Source organism: Amblyraja radiata, chromosome 25 (genome assembly GCF_010909765.2).
Source record: "Amblyraja radiata isolate CabotCenter1 chromosome 25, sAmbRad1.1.pri, whole genome shotgun sequence".
NCBI lineage: Eukaryota > Metazoa > Chordata > Chondrichthyes > Rajiformes > Rajidae > Amblyraja > Amblyraja radiata.
This window is the reverse complement of record NC_045980.1, coordinates 22,858,864-22,879,797: the sequence shown is the minus strand read 5'-3', so window position 1 is coordinate 22,879,797 and position 20,934 is coordinate 22,858,864. Positions and strand designations below refer to the sequence as shown.

Sequence of the window (20,934 nt, the reverse complement as noted above, 5' to 3'; positions counted from 1 at the left end):
CAAAGATCATGAATACTATTTCTAATCAGCCTACCCTGACTATTGGATTCCAGACCATCACTTTAGCTTCCTGATGGTTAGCTGCTATTTCCTTCCCCTACTCTCACTCTTTCAGTAGGTTTTACCACTTCCCTCTCAGCCTCTTGTACTCCCTGTCACATGATTCTTGACAGATTCTTGACACATACCTTCCTTTTCTTTTTCACTATTTTCTTTCTCTACTTTGTCATCCAGGGACCCCCTTCCCCCTTGTTGGAACTTAGTAGCCATCTTCATATGAAGCATCTGCACTTTAAAGATCACACAACATTCTGCTACTTTTATTCTGCCTTCTATATTCTAGATTTTCCTAAGTAACCCAATCAGGAACAAGTGGGCACTTGCACAGTGGCTTCCATTAACTTTCAAAAAGGTTTTTTTCAGAATACTGGTCCTATAGTAAAAGCATCAATGTGTGTGGCACAAACCTTGAAGTGCTGCTGAGTTAATGGCTATCTGGGAATCAATAGAGGGAACACAGTGTCTCTGAATGGCTTTGCATGCCAGTAAATGGGCGTAGTTGTGGTTGAGAAGAAAGAAGAGTCTCAACGGACATGCCTTGGGAGGTTGAATAGACCATCAATATTATTGGAGTATCAAGATTCATAAAATCAAGACTCTAAAGTAGCAATGTTACAAAATATTGAGATTTTAAAAATCAAGTCTGTAATTTATCCCATCAGATAAAGCATAAAAAGAAGTTTAATTTGACACCTAATTCACTTTCATATCTCATGTATTTAAAAAGATATGGCCATTTTCATACTCGGAAATTAGCATCTTGTTCCCTATTGATTTTCTATGGACGTAACAAAAAAGCTGTGATCATGGACAGTCAAAAGCCCATAACTTTCTTAAAAATTAAGAGAACTGAATGAAATTTTCAGTTATCATAGATTGAACCATTCTGAAACAAATATAAAATAATCTTACTTTGATGACCTGAAATTAAAGCATATAATTAGTTAGTTACCCAAGTGTAGCTAATTTCAAACTTCAATTACTAGATCTAAACATCTATCCATTTCTTAATAAATGATTAACATTTTTAAATAGCCTAAGTGTGCAAATAATATTCATAAATAATTCACAATAAAACATGATTTTTAAATCTCATTTACATTCATTTATAGGCCAAATGGAAGGAATTTAGTGTTCAATTGCTGTAAATTAAAGTCCATTTTAAATCAGCTTTCTAGGGGGATCCTGTGAACGCGCTGGTTTAGAACGTTCACATTGCGGTAGATTTGTGCCCTCAAATGCCCAGAAAAATACTGCGGGATATAATGGGCCCAAAATGAGCTACTCGCAATATTAAACTTTGTATAAAGGGATCTTAAGAAGCCCTTTTTAATGTAAAAATAAGCTACATACCTTCTGTGGTTTGCTCTATGAGACCCTGACAGCTGTCGGTGGTCGCGGGTTTAGAGATTGATTTTTAAACTACTATAACTATTATCCAAGGCCTTTAAAACTAATAATAGCTTTTGCGACGGGGTCTTCCAGCGATTTTTCGTTAATAATTAACAAGGCTGAACATCTTCGATTTGAACAGCCTAAAGAAAATCGCGTTTTAAACCCGCCCCCCTCTAAACGGCGCCAAAATCGCGCACACCCGCAGCGACAGATTTTCAGCGACGCTTCAGGTAGGCTTTGCAACATACCTATCTAAAGGAGTAAGCCTAACGAAGGCGCATTCTGTACCACATCAGAGGAACCAAATTGGAAAGCAATAGAAATCAGGCCAATGTTCTGTCCCAGTTTGAAGACCATCTCTGCAGGCACTCGAAATTCTCCTTTCAGTCCCATGCTCATGGTCATCAGTTCTACCCCTGGCTTTATCCAGTCACTGTCTTTGCCATGATCACCCAGTGGGGATGTGCATTGGTCCACCCACAACTCCAGTGCCAATGGCATGGAGATATCAGAGGTGAAGTGGTCAATATCATCAGAATTTAAAAGCTATGACAAAATCTCAGAAGAAAAGAGCTTGGAGAGCTCTTGACATTCCACAGCAAATCCATTCTCACTAACTCTATGCAGCAGCTTCCCTATAGTTAAGGGAGAATATAGCACAGAGAGGACGAGGGCATTTAAGACAATTATTATCCCTCTTCCTTGAACTGGGCACCAGCAAACACCATACCTGGAGTGTTGAGAGGGCCTGGGGAAGGGACGCTGAAGTTCTGTGGTGTCCGTGCGGCAGCTGGGCTCTGTGTTGTCTGTGCGGATGGACTTGGTAGGAAAGCACTTGGGGATGGAGCTGGACCAGAACTGCAACAGATGATCAGATTTCGACATAGTTTTAGACAGTCAGTGAAGGTTTCCTGGAACTTTATAACCCAGCAAATAGTACATCAAAATTCTTAGCCTTGTAGGAAGTGCAAGAGTAACATCAACATTTAACAGTGTTAATGAATAAAATGAATGAGTCTGGCAGTTAACTGCCATTAAACTTCTTGGCAGATGATTATTGTACAGGAAGCATCTGTTTTCTCATGTTCATGTCAGTCTCCCTGTTTGTTTCTTGAAGTCAATGGCCCCATTCTTCAGTATTAATGATAGGTAGTGGAGACTACCACTTTCCATGATATGGTAGCAGAATTAATGTCTCGTCTGCAACATGTCACCTCTAAAGAGGGAGAGAGAGGGGGATGTAAGAGATGGGAAAGGAGGAAGAGACTGCAGATGAAAGATGGAGTGAAACAATATAAAAGCAGTCCAGTCACTCACCACCAAACACAATCGTCATACATGACAGTCCCATTAGGATAGCACATTTCTTCTGCTGAGGCTTTATAAGACACTGGTCAGACTGCATTTGCAGTATCGTGAGCAGTTTTGGGCCCCATGTGCTGGTGTTGGAGAGGGTCCAGAGAAGGTTTACGAAAATGATCCCGGGGATGATTGGGTTAACGCATGATAAGTGTTTGAAGGTACTAGGCCTGTATTCGCTGGATTTTAAAAGGATGCGGGGGTGGGGGGGGGGGGAGACCTCAATGAAACTTACCGAATAGTGAAAGGGCTGGAAAGAGTAGATGTGCAGAGGATGCTTCCACTAATGGGAGACTCTAGGACCAGACGGCATGGCCTCAGAAAATGACGTATCTTTAGAAAGGAGATGAGGAGGAATTTATTTAGTCAGAGGGTAGTGAATCCGTGAAATTTATTGCCACAGATAGTTGCGGAGGCCGTCATTTGGGCATTTTTTTAAGGCGGATATTGATGGATTCTTGTTTAGTAAGGGTGTCAAGGGTAATGGGGAAAAAGTAGGAGAATGGGGTTGAGAGGGAAAGATAGATTTGCCATGATTTTAATGGTGGGTAGGCCGAATGGCCTAATTCTGCTCCTATCATTTATGAATTTATGAACTTATTTGTGTCTTCAGTTACGTGATATTTCTATATTGGTTCATAAGTTCATAAGTCATAGGAGTAGGATTTCTTAATCCTAGCCCTATTTAGAAAATAGCCTACACCTATACTCCTTATACAGGTTAAACCACCGAATTTCCGGAAATTCGTGGTCCGGCATCTCCTTTAATCCAAACAAAAGTACGAGAGCACACTTGAAATCCCTGCCCATCGCAAGTCCTCCCAAAGATGTGGCGCCAAGGCTAGGTGAGGCGGCCGACCTCGTCCTCATCGGGACTTCTGCTGGACATCCGATCGGCGTGTCACGATTGCCCCCCTGCGGCTGGGGCTCTGGTACTCCCGCCCGGGCTCTGGAACCTGCAGCCCAACCGGAGCGGATTGATCCGTCCCCATTGCCAACCTCCAAGGACGATTTTGCGATGGGTCATTATTACATGACCTCCGTGGGTCAGGCAAAATTGTTAATACGGCAAGACTCTGGAAAACAAGGGTCCCGGAAAATCGGTGAAGGACCCTTACCAAGTTGCATGACTCCACAATTTGCTATTCTGTATTCCATCTGCCACTCTTTGCCCACTCTCCCAAACTGTCCAAGTCCTTCTGTAGAGTCCCTGCTTACTCTACACTACCTGCCCCTCCACCTATTTTTGTATCATCCACAAACCTTAAACTCCCCCTTATCCCAATCACTGATACACAACGTGAAGAGTAGCGACCCCAGCACCAACACCTGCGGAACACCACTAGTCACTGGCGACCAACCAAATGGACCCCTGCTTTATTCCCACTCTTTGCCTACTGCCATTCAGGCAACCTTCTATCCATGCAACCTTCTATCCATGCTAGTATCTTCCCTCTAATGCCATGGGCTTTCATCTTCTTTAGCAGCCTCACATGCGGCACTTTATCAAAGACCTTCTGAAAATCCAGGTAAACAACATCCATCGCTCTCTTTTGCTCCACTCCCTTCTTGAACAGTGGAGATACATTTGCAATTTTCCAACCCTCTGGAACCACTCCTGGCTCTAGTTTCTTAAAAGATCACCACTAATGCCTCCACAATCTCCAAAGCCACCTCTTTCAGAACTCTGGGATGCAGTCCATCTGGTCCAGGTGACTTTATCCACCTTGAGACCCGCAGCTTTCCAAGCACCTTCTCCTTAACATCTCTACTAACTTCTGCGCCCTGACTCTCTTGAATTCCAGGCATGTTGCTGGTGTCTTCCACTGTGAAGACCAATGCAAAAAACGTATTCAATTCATCTGCCATTTCTTTATTCCATTGGTTTTGAAAAGCTTCCTAAACCTCTAGCTTTCACCAATCTTTGCAATATTATATGATTTCTCTTTTAGTTTTATGCTGCCTTTGACTTTCCTTGTCAGCCACGGTAGCATCATTCTCTCCATGGAATCTTTCTTCCTCTTTAGGACAAAAATATCCTGCATCTTCTGAATTATTCCCAGAAATTCCTGCCATTGCTGCTCCACCATCATTCCTGCTCAAGTCCATTACCAATCAACTTTAACCCTCATGCCTCTGTAGTCACCTTTACTCAACAGTAATACCGACACATCCGATTTCATCTTCTCACTCTCAAACCGCAGGCTCAATTTTACCATATCATAGTCAATACCTCCTAGTGGTTCCTTTATCTTAGGCTCCCTCATCACATCTGGTTTGTTCTTGGTTTCTTGGTTTCTTGGTCCTCCAAAATATTCCAAATGGAATTTAAACTGAAGGTGGTGAAGGGAGGGCTTACCAAATACAAATTACACAATACCAAATCCAGAACTGCCTTTTCCCTAGTAGGCTCGACTACATACTGCTCTAAGAAACCAGCTTGCAGACACTTTACAAATTAGTTCTCTTGGGATCCAGTACCAACCAGATTTTCCCAGTCTATCTGCATATTGATATACCTCATACAACCTTAAAAGGATAGGTTGGTCAAAGAGCAAGCTTGCATACTTTCTTGGCCACTACTTTGGCAGTGGCATTAATCCCCAAACGGCATGCAACAGGAATTACTGTTAGAACTTTTGTGATCTTTAAAATGACGTGCACCAGAACCAGTTTTGAACACCTACAACTGGAACAGGGGGATTCTATCAAACAGTGCTGTTCCACAGATGAACATAAGTAGCATGGTGTGCCCTATGATGTGCTCACAGATCATCCACAGTTAACAAATAACATTACCTCCGATAAAAATTTGACCACTGAGAGGTAAAGCTAGATAGAATGCATTTTAATAAATCTCACACCCTGCTCACCATTCCTCACCCCGGGATATCAAGAATTGCTGCCAGAAGCTCTAATCTCGGGAAAGATGGTGTTGTTAGATATAATACAATTTGCTTTGCTTACCTCACAGAGCTCTGCTGGGATGAAGGAGGCTGGGGAGACGGCTGAGGCTGTGGGGGTGGGAGCATCGGCTGCTGGACAGGAGACGGTATCATGGCAATCGTATTGTTAACCTGCAGATTATCAGACATAAGAAAATTAGACAATGAATATCCACAGTATCAAATCGCCTCTGCCTCACCCCCCCTCCCCCCACCCCGGCTACTCAAGACGCAAAAAATTGGAGGATGCCTTCAAAAAGCGAGTGAATGTTCTGATAGACTATCATTACATCACCACTATTTATCTGTTGCTAGGGTAAAACGACATTGTTTCCCTAACTCAATTATAATTTGTTCAGATTCCAAGTCATTCCTGATTCCCATCATCGAAGTCATCGTTTTGATTCATTTTTGAATAAGTTAATTAAAAATAGATCACAAGGAAACTTTCTCAGCCCCTCTCTCCCCACAATAGACAACAGAGGCACTGCTTTGTTTACAATCCAAAACTATTGTCTGTGCGACTTCCTAAGGATGTAAAGTTGCCATATTATTGTAGTCAAAACCAAGTATTGTCAAACACAGATTAGAAAAGTCTCCTCAAAGCAATGCTCAACAAGAGTTGAAGCACGTAGCCTCGGATAGCTGTAGGTTATCAGTTAACCATATCAAACCCACCTGAACGTCCTCACCAACATCTTATACAACTGCAACATGACCTCAACTTCTATACTAAGTTCATAAGTTATAGGAGAAGAATCAGGCATCAAGTCTACTTCACCATTCAATCATGGATGATCTATCTTCCCTCTCAACTTCACTCTTTTTGTTTGTAAAAGAGCAAACCATCCCAGAGATTTTAGGAATGCCACAAAACAATGGTGCATGTTTGAACTTGAGGTGCAACTTTTTTCACATGGAACAAGCTGTCAGAAGAGTTAAGACAGGCACTATAACAACATTTAACAGATATCTGGACAGGCACATGGATAGGAAATGTTTTTTGGGCTATGGGCCAAATGTGGGAGTAGTGTAGATGGGGCATCATGGTTGGCATGGGCAAGTTAGGTCAAATGGCCTGTTTCCATGCTGTATGACTGCATTTGATTTCTGTGATCATCACTCTCTTTGGATCAGAATAGTTATTATGTTTGAACAACCAGAAAGTAACTTTATTCCTCTGAATCTCAAAGTGAAGGCCCTCATCTCTTTTAAATACATTACACATTTTTGTTTATAAAGGCATCTACCTTTGTGACAGCTGTGAATTCAAAATGGTTTTTATTCCATTATCTGACATCAATAAATAAAGCTAATAAATCAGATCTCATAAATATGAAGACCCCAATGTTACATTCTAATAATTAAAGAACATGCACTTAGATGTGTATTATGCCTTCTGGCACTGAAAACAATCTTGCCTTCAACACTGATTAAAGGAATCTATGTGGGATTTTATCAAATATCTTCTGAAATCTTTATGAATATTAGACATACATTTACCAACAACTATCATATTATAGTAATTTCTTCCAAAAATTAGTCAGTTCCATCAGACATGACAGTCCCTTTGCAAAAACATGGTGGATTTTTAGTCTTCAGTCAACATGTCCGTAACTCTCAATCTATAATCTCTTAAAACCATCTATTTAAATTACAGTAAGCCCTCATTATAACGGACTGTGGGGGGAGAGGTAAATGGCGTTCATTATTGCCGATTGTCTGCTATAACCGAAATACGAATTACCAAGTAATAGATTATCATTGCACAAATAGTAGAAACAAAGAACTGCAGATGCGAGTTAATACACAAAAGGACACATGGTGCTGGAGTAACTTAGCAGGTCAGACAGTATCCCTGGAGATAGGTGACGTTTCGGGCCGAGACCCTTCTTCAGACTTTTGGTCTGGAACTGGGCCTGGAATCCAGATGAGTTTACAGCCCCAGCCTGCTAGCAGCCTGGGGAGAGGGGAGGATCAGCAGTCATTGGTCGAGTGCAGGTAAGGGTTGGAGGTGGTGGAGGCAGGCATTGCCTGGAAGCAGGTGAGGAAGCAGTGTGCGCTGGCGGTGACAGCGGTAGGTCTGGCCTGGAACCAGCTGGGGAGGCGGTGGGGGCCGGCAGTCCGGTATGGCGGTGAAGGTCAGAAGCGGCTAGGGTGGTGGTGTGGGTCAGCAGTAGCTTTGGTGGTCCCTGTTCCAGAGACAGCGGGGAGGCGAACGTTGCTGTTGTCTCCTGGCGTCACTGCAGGACTTGGCCTTGCGGCGGTCAGGGGTGTGGCGCGATGCAGAGGTGGGTCTCAACCAAATCGTTATCTATCCAAGCTCTCGTGAGATGTTCCCTGACCCGCTGAGTTACTCCAGCACATTGTGTCCTTCATCATTACACGTGTGGATCGAAGTAATTGCTTGTCAATTCCAATAACCCTCCAGCAGCGTAACTAACAGCCGGTGTTCTAAAAGACCTAGACCTTTCACACAAAGGGTTGTGGGTGTATGGAACGAGCTGCTAGAGGAGGTAGTTGAGGCAGGGACTATCCCAGCATTTAGTTATAACAGTTAGACAGGTACATGGATAGAACAGGTTGGGAGGGATGTGGGGCAAATGCAGGCAGGTGGGACTAATATAGCAGGGACATGTTGGCCAATGTGGGCAAGTTGGGGTTAAGGGCCTGTTTCCACACTGTATGACTATGATTCTACCTATGACTCTAGTGGTGTCTTATTACAGTGGGAATGCTCCGTCTGCTATTACCAAAATCCGTTATAAAGACATCCGTAATAAGGAGGGCAGACTGTATACAAGAAATGCACCCATCCACATAGTCCTGGTTCAGCATTGCCAGTCATTAATCCTGCTACTTCTCACTGATAAATGCTGGCCCACATTTAACAGTGCAAAACCAATTGCAGAAATGACTTGCTCAGGGGAAATATCCCTTACTCCTGGTTCTATCGAATGATCTAGGGTTAAGTCATTCCAGTTGGTTTTAGAGTCTAAGAGAGATACAGCAGGGAAACAGGCTCTTGGGCACACACAGTTCACACTGACCACCAATTTACACTAATTCTATGTTAAACTATTTCTCCCCTCATTTTCATTAACTCCTTCCTTATTCTACCCAGTCTAAAGAAGGGACCCACTTGAAACATTGTCCATTCCCTCCCCAGATGCTGCCTAACCCGCTGGGTTCATCCAGCACTTTGTGTTTTGCTCAGTATATGCAGTCTCTTGCGTGTCTCTTTCCACATTCTACCACACACACCAGTGTAGCTGGTCACTAGTCAGTTAACCTACCAACCTGTTTGTCTTTAGGATGTGGAAAGAAACCAGAGAACCATGGGAAAATCTACCTGGTCACAGAAAGAACAGCTATTATATGATAGAAGTTAGTAAATACAGCGCTGTGCAGCCCAACTATTCCTTTAAAAAACATTAGAAATCGCAGGCTTAATGCCAGCCCACCTCCTCACCTTCTGGAACAATGGGAGTAATTGGCAAAAATTATTGATATGGCTAACATAATTTTATTGAGTCTGAGAAGGGTCCTGATCCAAACTATCACCTAACTACGTTCTGCAGATATAGAAAAAAGAACATTTGAATTTTTGATTAAAGAGAGCAAACCTCAATATCCAACTTTTGACAAACTCGTCTATAGTGATTGGTCTTCCTCTATATAAATCTTCAAGAAAAGATTACTGGGGTAGATTTGTGATATGGCTGTTCACTCATCCAGCTCATTAACCCAATGGATTCCAATTGCTCTCATATTCGGGATAGTGATGACTGATCAGTAAAGAATTCCTAAATCCATGAGCTGGCTGCTGTTGAGACAGGAACAGCTGGTGGGTAGGTTGAAGCAACGAGTCTTGGGTAAAGTGGCTTCAAACTGCATCAAAACATTTAATATAAGACACTGGCCAGTCCTACAAGCCGAGCTAGAATGGAATGGGGTGGAAATCTGTCAAGAGTTTGATTGCAGATGTATGTGAACCGCAACGACGATACAACAGGATTCTGGCAGGGCTCACTGAACAATCCAACATTCATCGCCTCTCTGATTCAAGATAACTTTAAAGGAAATTAAATGAAAATTAATTTCATCTGATGTTACTTATGTTGTACTTGCATGCAATTCAATGTGTGAGCCACATGGGTGAAACAAACCTTTATTAAACTATATACTGGAAGCATGTTGTAACAAGAACCTAGAAACCTGCCTGGAGGGTAACACATGGAGGGCACAAGTGCATTCCATACCCTATATAGTGTTACCTCAGGCCATCGGCTCAGCTGCAGAGTATTGTGTTATTGAGTATGGAACGCTCATACAATTTCCCTCTAAAATGTCTAGCAAGAGAGACGTACAGATACAAATATTAAAGGTGATTTGGACAATGTTAGCCAGTTCATTCCCTCACAATTAAATGACTTAAACACATGATGCATGTTGTAAAGCACCTACTTTTCACGTTAAATTAAAAATAATTGCCTGTTTTGCATACGTTTGTAGATTTTCCCTCAGAGGGGGTGGGGGTTGAAAGACCCACACCGGGGTGGGACCCTGTGCGGCCCTATTCTATTTGTCTTGACTCTACTGTTCAATTTCATGTTTTTATAATGAAATCTATTCAAGCAAGGTTTTATCCACTGGCAATTGAGCAGTGTACTGGCAAATTGTTCTCAGACCACAACAATAGAGAATCTCAATATACTGATGAGCTTTTAACAAGTTGCAGGAATAAACCAGCCATAACATTTGGGAGCCGTCTGTTCAATGTCACCCGGGAAACATTGATGTTGTAGTAAAGAATGCTTCTGAATTCTCATGGAATACACCGGCATCACCAATAATGTTGCACGATAAAGTCTTGTGTGCAGCATAGACATGAACCATGTACAGCTGCTCTACATAGAATAATGCTGCAGAGTAACATGCCCTTTGGCCCACATTGACTGTGCCAAACACAATGCCGAGTTAATCTCCCCTGCCTGCACATGATCCACATCACTCCATTGCCTGTATATCCAGGTGTCTATCTAACTCTTAAATCCCACGATCACATCTGCCTTCACCTGAAGAATCCTTTCCTACAGCATCCCAGCCACTGAAGTGAGGCTCACCAGCCTATAATTTCCTAAATTCTCTCTACTTCCCTTTTTAAACAAAGGAACAGCATCAGGCACTTCCTAGTCTTCTGGTTCCTCGCCGGTGGTTTGAAAGGATGCAAAGATGTTCATCAAGATCTTTGCAATCACCCTCTTGCCTTTCTCAATAATCTAGGATAGATTGCACCAGGCTCTGGTGCGATCTAAAAGCTAATTGATTTTTATCTGCGTTAATGCTTTTCAAAAGATAACGGCAGGTCCTTCTTGATCTCAAACTGCCCTAGTATATTAGTATATTCTGCACCGATCCCATACCCTTCATGTCCTTCTCCATGGTGAAAACAGATGCAAAGTACTCATTTAGTACCTCGTCTACATCCTCTGACTCCGAGCTTTGGGATTTTCTTTAATCTGACTCACCCATGCCCTTTTGGCCTTTCTAATTGCCTGTTCGAGTTCTTTCCTGCTTATTTTATATTTGTTAGGGGCCCAGTGTAATTTCATCATCCAAAGCCTTACATGTGCTTCCTTTTCCTTTTTAACCAAATTTGCAACTTCTTAGGTCATCCAAAGTTTTCTCGTCTTGCCATCCTTATTGTTCCTCCTCAGTGGGAAGTGACAGTCCTGTTCTGATTAGCTAGTCTTCAAACAATTCCCACATGTCGGATGTCTATTTACCTAATAACAACTGCTCTCTATTTAATCTCCCCTAGCTCCTGCCTAATAATATTGTAATCAAGAGGAACCAAATGGGACTCATGCAGTTTGCAACTTTTAAATGCTTCAAATGAAAGGCAATGCAAAATGAAAATATGATTAAAAGAAATGAGTATTTATATAAGGGTTCCACAAGTTGATAGCCTGGGGCAACCAGTGACTAGTGCAATCACTGACTAAGTTTAGGCAGATTTTTGCCCATTGTGTATTAATTTGTTTTTAATAACTTAAAGACATTGATAAAACAAACTGCACACTAATCTGAAGCTGCTTTACACTTCAATATGGGCCAGACTTCAAAGAAACAAAAATGACCACAATAGAGAAATCCAAGACCTCAATCCCCACACTACCATCAGTTATGGAAACCTGATGGGGTTTTGTCCACTTCATTCAAACACTCATTTCTTAAATTCAGTTAATTATTTATAATACCCTTTTTGAAATTTAGTTTAATTTTCAAAAAAATATTACATTTAACCCTGGAACATTTTGATCAAGCCAATGTGTGAGCAATGTGGATTATTGACAGATGTGGAGATATTCCTTAAAACAACTCACCATAGCAAGACACACATTCTCAAAACTACCTCTCTTTTCTCTCCCTTACTGGCATATAGTCCGGTCTGACCCCGACTCCCACTCTCTAGATCCCTCCCACAACCACTTTCCTTATCCATCTTCCCAAACGACCACTAAGTCCCTGAGGCTATTCATCCATGGAGTCACAATCCACATAATTCTGATCCCTGCAGATGTAAACTCTACAAACCGGGGATTGGAAAGTGGGTGGGCCTATGATACAGGAAATGTAGTTAAATTCCCCTCTCTACTCAGGTGTAGTAAAGCTAAACAGTGGATTACTGAATTACAGCCTGCAATTTTCTCTTGGTACATGGATCTCAAGTATCATCTATGCCTAGCTTCTGTCAACAAAATTATCTGGAAATATGAAAGTCTGCTTCTTAAGTGGAGATGAGATGAAAACAATGAAGGTCATCAGAATCGACCTATAAATAAAAACATAGAAAGTAGGTGCAGGAGTAGGCCATTCAATACAATCATGGCTGATCATCCAGTTCCTGCTTTTTCCTCATATTCCTTGATTCCGTTAGCCGTAAAAGCTATATCAAACTCTCTCTTGAATACATCCAGTGAATAGGCCTCCACCGCCTACTGTGAAAGAGAATTCCACCGATTCACAACTCTCTGGCTGAAGAGGTTTTTTCTCATCTCAGTTCTAAATGGCCTACCTCTTATTCTTAAACTGTGACCGCTGGTTCTGTACTCCTCCAAATCGGGAAAGTTTTTCCTGCATCTAGCCTGTCCCGCACCTTAAGAATTTTATGTTTCTATAAGAAACCCTCTCATCCCTCTAAATTCCAGTAAATATAAGCCCAGTCGATGCATCCTTTCATCATATGTCAGTCCCACAAATCCCAGGAATTAACTTCGTGAACCTCCAAAATCGCAAGAATGTCCTTCCTCAAATTAGGAGACCAAAACTGCATACAATACTCCAGGTGCGGTCTCACCAGGACCCTGTACAACTGCAGTAGTACCTCCAGCCTCCTATGCAGAGGCGGAAATCCCGGGGGGGGCCATGGGGGGGACACGTCCCCCCTCTGTTTTGAAAGGTGGGGGACGATCCCCCCCCCCCCAATTTTTTGTAATCCGGATTCCGCGAGACTGGGGTGGGACTGCTGATTGAGGGCGCCGATTGGACGAGAGACGTCGGTCAGCGGGCATGATGATTCAGTGCGATGATTGGAGGAGGGAGGTGGCGGTCAGAAGTAGGGGGGTGGGAGTGAAGATAGTGATTGGAATTGTGCCCAGGTCATAGGGTCTCAACAGCAGCCCTGGACACAGACCTGCGCCTCATCTGCAGCCTGGATCGATCCCGGCCGGCTCTCCGGCGCTGCAATCGCTGCCGAACTGCCACTGGACCAGCCCCGTCCCCACCCGAGTGCCCGCACTCCCCCCATGCCCTGGGGTGGCCAGAGACGTCGGGAGTCAGACAGGCGCGGTGCCCCCAGGCCCACAGCCAGCGCAGAGAAGCAGCGCTAAACCCAGCTCAACTCTGCCTGTCCCGCCGGGTTAACCTACAGCCCTGCCTGGACTTAAGGGAAATATGACCCGGGCTTACAGCCAGTGCGGAGAAGAGGCGCTAGCTCCACGGCTCCAGACTAGTATTTCGTCAGTCTAGGCAGGGCTGTAGGTTAACCCGGCGAGACAGGCAGAGTTGAGCTGCATTTAGAGCTGGATTGAGCTATAATTACCGTTCACAGGGCCCACAGAAGCCTCTGAAGCCTCGCGTGTTTGTGAGTGTGCGCATGCACGTGCGGCCGCCAAGAAATTGTGTGTCCCCGTTCCCTCAATATTTTGATAGCGATTTCCGTCACAGCTCCTATGCTCAAATCCTCTCGCTATGAAGGCCAACTTGCCATTATTTTTTTTCACTGCTTGCTGTACATGCATGCTTACTTTCAGTGACTGATGTACAAGGACACTAGGTCTTGTTGCACATCCCCATTTTCTAATCTGGCACCAGATAATAATCTGCCTTCTTGTTTTTGTCACCAAAGTGGTTAACCTCACATTTATCCACATTATACGGCATCTGCTATGCATATACCCACTCACCCAACCTATCTAAGTCACGCTGCAGCCTCATAGCATCCTCCTGGCAGCTCACACTGCCATCCAGCTTTGTGTCATTCGCAAACTTTGAAATGTTACATTTAATTCCTTCGTCTAAATCATTAATATATATTGTAAATAACTAGGGTCCCAGCACCGAGCCTTGCGGCACCCCACTAGTAACTGCCAACCAGTTCTCTATCCATGTCAATTCCCTACCCCCAATACCATTTGCTCTAATTTTGCACATTCTCTTGTGTGGGACCTTGTCAAAGGCTTTTTGAAAGTCCAGATACACCACATCCACTGGCTCTCCCTTATCCATTCTACTGTTACATCCTCAAAAAATTCCAGAAGATTAGTCAAGCATAGTTTCACTTCATAAATCCATGCTGATTTTGACCAATCCAGTCACTGTCTTCCAAATACGCTGTCATTACATCTTTAATAATCGTCTCAAGCAGCTTCCCCACTACTGATGTCAGGCTAACTGATCAATAATTCCCTGTTTTCACTCTCTCCTTTCTTAAAAAGTGGGGTTACATTAGCAAAGTGTAGTATGGTGTTTCATTCCCACATGGCAGAAATGAGATCATGGAGGTTGTCTTCAATCACACTCCAACATTCATAAAATATTCAAATTTTTACCAAGATTTGTCCAAACCATATTTTGTTGCTTTCAACCAGATAAAGAGTCTGCCTAACATTTTTTTATTTCCATTCTCTTTTGAGTTATTCCTCTCTCTGAGAATCTTCACACATTTTAAATTGGATAAAACAGGACCTTTCTGATCCCACACACGTCTGTGTCAGGGGAAGAATTACCAAATTGAATGAAAGGATACAGTTTGTTTTGGCCCTAATCTTAGAGAGCAACAGCACCTGTTTGGCACACAGGAACACGATGAATTAAAATTATTGAGACAACCAAAAAGAATTTCACAACAGTTCAGTCAAACCTTTAGTTTAAAAGAATCCAAACCTAATGCACAAAAAGCAAGCTCTCCCCACTAGTCAACCTACAGACCAGCCTGCAGTGCAGTTAAATACCTGTGCCATTTGCTGTCCTCCCAGAGGAATGGAGTTTTGAGGCGTGGACGATGCAACAGAGGCAGGTGGGAACCGTGGTCGCACAATGCGGGTCATAGAAGACATCATCTTTGAGGACAGAGGGACAACAGACAAATAATCGCAAAACAAGAATGCAGTGCTGCAAGGACCAAAAAGAAGCACACACGTCCTCTGTGGGCTCAAAGTCTTCAATGCAGGGCAGCTTGCAGCTGTCACTAACTTCTGTTACATTAAGCATTTCTGTTGTGTGGCATATCTGATAGGGAAAAGCAAAGCTGATTTGAACACACCCAGTGTCTAATGGGAGCAATAAAGAGATTCACATTTCTGTTCCCAATGGAATCAGTTCACAGACTTGTTTAAATCCAAGAAAAAATATTGCTCAATTTATATCTACTTTTGCTGGAGATGAAAAAGGATCCAGATTCAACCTCACTATCTCACACATTTGTTAACTTCTACAATGTTGCTACACATTAGAAATTGGTGGATGATCTCAAATGTAGTTACTGCAGCACCATTTAAGTTATCTTGGTCTAATTTGAATGGACTTTTTTTTAATCAACTGTTGGGCATATGTAAATGTACCATGCATACATTTACTGAATAGACATCTAGCACCATGCTTAACCAAAGTAAATGTTCAATGACTAAAAGATTCAAACAGACACTGTTTTCACCTGAACATTTTAGCAACAAATGCACAAAAAAGTTTTGCATGAGTACGAAATGTAGATGAGAATGGTGATCACATGCCCAATGATCAGGTTGATCAATCATTGTTATTGATAATGTCAGCCACGGGACATCACTGAACTGAGGAATAATGTTAACGTCTGCAGCACGTACTTCTTCCACCTCTCCCCAGCAATAATGATGCTTGTTGGAACCTGGTTTCATTGGTGGTCCAATGAGCCATTCCACATGCTTGAGTTTGTTCTCGTGTTCAGTAGGTTTCCCAGCTCAAAAACCTGACTTTCCTTCCCCTAACATTCATTCAAAATCTTTCAGAGGGATGACATTTTAATATTAAATTTGAATTAAATATATTGCATCAATGTTTGTTGCCTTGAGGATGATGGAGCTGAACCCACACAATGGCTCTGCACGGAGGTAATCGGCTTGTTTCACCAACTGAATTGTGCTGCACCCCTTGCCATGGCTTGATCTTTCATCCCTCTGTGAGATTTTGTTCTTCCAGCGACCATTATACCACAGAACAGAAATGGAACGGAGGAAGGGGAAAAGTTATAAAACAAATTGCAACAGAGAGAAATACAAAAAGCATATTTCCCAAAACTCGTTCTCTTCCAATTTTATTTTCTTTCAAGGCTGCGGAGTACTCTTGTTTTTCTGGACAATTTTCACTCCTGACACTTAAAGAAAATTGATGTTATAAAATACAACACCTTGCAGGTGGAAACAATTTAGATGATAGTGAAACAGAAATCAAAACGTCTTCTTTTCCCATCTGCTCCTTATTTTTTTTATAAAGGACGTGTGTGCTTTCAAAAATAAAATTTATATTCAGCAATACTCAAACAAAAGAGGCAACTCGAGCAGTGACTGCAAGACAGATGATCCAATGGTTCAATTAGTTCACAGAAACACAAACAGCCAGCAAAGGGAAATGAGAGGCAATTAAAATGGAAGCATTGCAACATGCAACAGGCTAGAGCTGGATAGAAACTGATCGGGAAAACTTCGTTTACACTCTTTTATAGAGCTGGCATGAAACAATGGGTTGAATGGACTCCTTTGGTGCTGCAACCATTCTATGATATTATACACAAGTCATAACACATACTTTAAGGACAGGAGATATGTCTGTCCACCAACCTGGCCAACAGCTCTAGTCGGCATTATCATGCACTGCCTATCCTTGTGTCTAACCACATCTTTGCGGCGTTCACCAGATCTGTTAAGCATGAGGAATATCATCCAATGTTGAACAGCAAGTTGATCTCCACATTCTTCCCCATTGGCTAAGTATCTAGGTTACATTTTGTTCCTCCCCGCTAACTACTTTTTAAATTGCCCAATCATGAAGTGCAAAACCAGTACCAATGTCTGGCATCCCGCTGCCATGGCAACTGCTCATCCAGCCAATGTACTCTCCTAAATGTATAAATAACACTCTAAAAATACTTTATGGCATGATTTCCAAAATGGACGTGTTCAGTTTGATATTCTGTTCCTGATCTTAGTATCTAAGGGAACTATTATTTCACAAAGCTCCAGCCCTTTCCGTTACATTATTTCTATGTTCCAATAAACCTTTTCAAAAGTTTTTCCAAATGTTGTACTTCACACCAACCCCAGGTGTTGTGAGATGGATAATCTCTTGCCACTGCCAGCAAAGTCTAGCATTAGTGAGTTGCCAATCCCTGCCCTCTTCCAGTGCAACTTGAACTTCAGCGAGAACATATTAAATTCTATCTACTGCTCCCGGACCAGGGAGATGAAAAACTGCCCAGTGTAGTACTGCAGACATTGGTTTCAGAGAATCACAGAAAATGTATTATACCAATAGATCATTCACCCAATTGTGTTTCATTTAGATTGAAACAAGCTACCAGCCTCATCCAACCCAAGCTAGGTCTGTAGCCCTGCAGGCCTCTGTTCTTCAAATATATAGCCAAGTACTGTTCACACGCGACGAGGGGTTCTCCATCCACCAATGCTACAGACAGTTAGTTCCAGACCCACCAATGTTGGAGTGGAGTCATTTTCTTCATCTCCACTCTAACCCTTCTATCAATTATTTTGGACCTATGTGTGCTGAGTATATGTGGAGCTCAAGCTGAGGTCCAACAAGTGTTCTTTACCTATAACCTCCCTCCCCTTGTATTTTATGCTCAGATGGAAAATAATTTCATATGATTTCAAACCGCTTTTTGGCATCTTCTGTTATTTTGGGTAGACATATCCTCCATTTTATTCATCTACGTCTCTCTGAATCCTCCCTTATTTTGTAGATGCCCTTAACCTCCCCAGATGCATCACCACGCTCTTCTCCACATCAAATTCTGTTTGCCACTTTTCTGTCCCACTGACCACGCTATCTACATCTTCCTGTGGTCTAAAGGTCTACCTCTCACTGGTAACCACAGAATCAAATACTTAAACCATCTGCAATCTTTATTGAGTCATCGGGCCCACTATAATTAAATCATTAAGCGTTAACAAATAGCAAGGGTCAGAATACTGAACCCTGCGGAGCCCCACTGGATTTAGCCTTGCAGCTGCAAAAATACCTGCAAACCATAGCTCTTTATCCTCTGTCGCTGTAAATTTAAGATACAATTTGTCACTCAATTGGATTCGCATGACAGTAATTTTTGACCTGCCTGCCAGATCTTGTCGAAAGCCTTAGAAAAATGCACGTGGACAACATAAAATGAAGTTCTCTTGTTGGCCCTTCTTTCCCTCAGAAAATTCATTTGTTAGTTACACACAATTTTCCCTCAAAAATATGCAATCTGTCCTCTGTCCTTCTAAGCAAAGGACTGAAAAATGATTCCAATAATTAAGCCAAACATCAACTAACTGGGCTAAAATTAGAAGATTTTAATTCTCAGAAGGTGAGGCAGCATCTATGGAGAGGAAGAGAGTTACATTTCAGATTGGTAACCATTGAAACAGGCACATAGATAGGAAAGGTTTAGAGGGACATGGACCAGGCGCAAGCAAACAGGAATACCCTCCATAGGGCATCTTGTACGGCGTGGGTAGGTTTCTCCGAAGGGCCAGTTTCTATGATGTATGACTTTATGACCCAACACAAAGTGGGAATGGGACAGGGAATTAAAGCAACAGGTAACTGTAAACTCAGCATCACATTTCTAGACTGAATAGAGAAGTTCTCCAAAACAGTTTCCACACAATGAGCATTAATTGCGGTAATGCTGGTGAAAGTGTTTGGATTCCGGGAAGAAACAAAGTGAAGAGGTAAAGGATGACCTCTGGTAGTTGCATGAGCAAGAACTATGAGGAGGAGTGTGGCTATTGGAGAAGATGGTAGAATGAAGAGGGGGGGGGAGTTATGGGGGAAATGCTGAGAAAGGCGAGAGAAAGGTATGAATGGCAATGTCATTACATCGAAGGTAGTGGTAATTACACAGGAACAATTAAATCTGGGGGCTGAGCAGACGTAGGGAGAAGATGGAAGGCAAGAACTGAAATGGAGGGGGACTATGTATAAACACAGCTGTAATTTCTACATGATGAAACCAAAATGCATAAAAATGGTTTTTAATAAAATCTAACAATGTGCACTTTACCCACATGTGATTTATTTCTATTACAAATCTCAAATTGTGGAGTACAGAGGCAAATAAAGAAATGATGGGTCTTTGTCCCAAACATTATGGAGGGCACTGTACCTTCTCCCTGGTTGTTTTTAATGTAAGTATAAAGAGACTTGGGATTTTCTTTAATTCAACTCGCCAATGGCCCCTTGTGTCCCTTCTAATTACCCGCTTGAGTTCTTTCCTGCTTACTCCATATTCCTCAAAAGCCCTGCCTGATTTTATCTAAGGCTTACATATGCTTCCTTTTTCTTCTTCATCAAATTTACAACTTCTTTGGTCATCCAAAGTTCCCTTACCTTGCCATCCTTTTCTTTCCTCCTTATTGGAACATGTCATCTCTGGTCAGCTGTCCTTTAAATGACCCCCAAATGTCAAATGCCAATAACAACTGCTCCCAGTTTATTCGCCGTAGCTCTTGCCTAATAATGCTGTATTCTGCATTGCCCCAATTTAGTGCCTTTCCCCAAGGTCCAAGCTTATCCTTGCTCCTAACTAGTTTAAAAGTTATGGAGTTGTGATCACTGTTCCCAAAATACTCTTCCACTGAAATGCCAGTCAACTATCCTGGCTTGTTTCCAAGTACAGGTCCAGTATGGCCCCTCTTCGAGATGGACTATCCACATACTATTCAAGAAACCCTCTTGGATCCACCTAACAAATTCTGCCCCGTCTGAGCCTTTTGCACTGAATAAGTTCCAGTCCATATTGGGAAAGTTAAATTTGCCCACTATGAAAATCCTATTGTTTTTGCATCTTTCTGTAAACTATCTATATATCTGTTCCACTATCTCCTACTGGCTATTGGGAGACCTGCAGTATAATCCGATCAGAGTTTTTGCACCTTTCTTTTTTTGAGTTTTACCTATATTGCTTCAGTGGACAAACCCTTCAGTATGTCCCCTCTGACTGCCACCATGACATTCTCTCTGATTAGTAAAGTCAAATCTTCACCCTCTACCTCCTTCCTTATAATGTCTGCAACATCAAATCCCTAGAATGTTGAGCTGCCAGCCCTGTCCCTTCAGCAACAAAGTCTCCGTAATGGCCACAAGATCAGAGTGGCTAACAGTGATTCATGCTCTAAGTTCATCTGCTCTATCCACGATACTACGTGAAGAAATAAGCACATTTTAGACCATCAGTTACACCATATTGCTTAATACTGCCTGGCCTTCCTTTGAGACTTACTGACTTTAATCTCTGGCTTCCCATCAGCCCTCCCATTTGCTGACCTTCCAACCACCTGCCACTTTAGTTTAAACCTTCCAGAATAGGACTGGCAAATCTCCCTACAGGATATTGGTCCCCTCCAGTCCAGGTGCA

At 42.4% G+C, this 20,934-nt stretch overlaps 1 protein-coding gene across 6 annotated transcripts in view; it reads right to left on the bottom strand.

Moving 5' to 3' along the window:
- Positions 1-20,934, bottom strand: part of med15 (mediator complex subunit 15) — a 73,237-nt gene that overhangs the window by 14,609 nt on the left and 37,694 nt on the right. For 4 of the 6 annotated variants that reach the window (XM_033043427.1, XM_033043428.1, XM_033043429.1 and 1 more), the window contains 3 exons: positions 15,278-15,385; positions 5,782-5,891; positions 2,186-2,313 (listed from right to left, as the gene is read on the bottom strand). In XM_033043427.1, the coding sequence (XP_032899318.1) occupies positions 2,186-2,313; positions 5,782-5,891; positions 15,278-15,385 (346 nt within the window). The remainder of the gene's footprint in view (positions 1-2,185; positions 2,314-5,781; positions 5,892-15,277; positions 15,386-20,934) is intronic. The other 2 variants (XM_033043430.1, XM_033043432.1) reach the window with 1 other exon arrangement.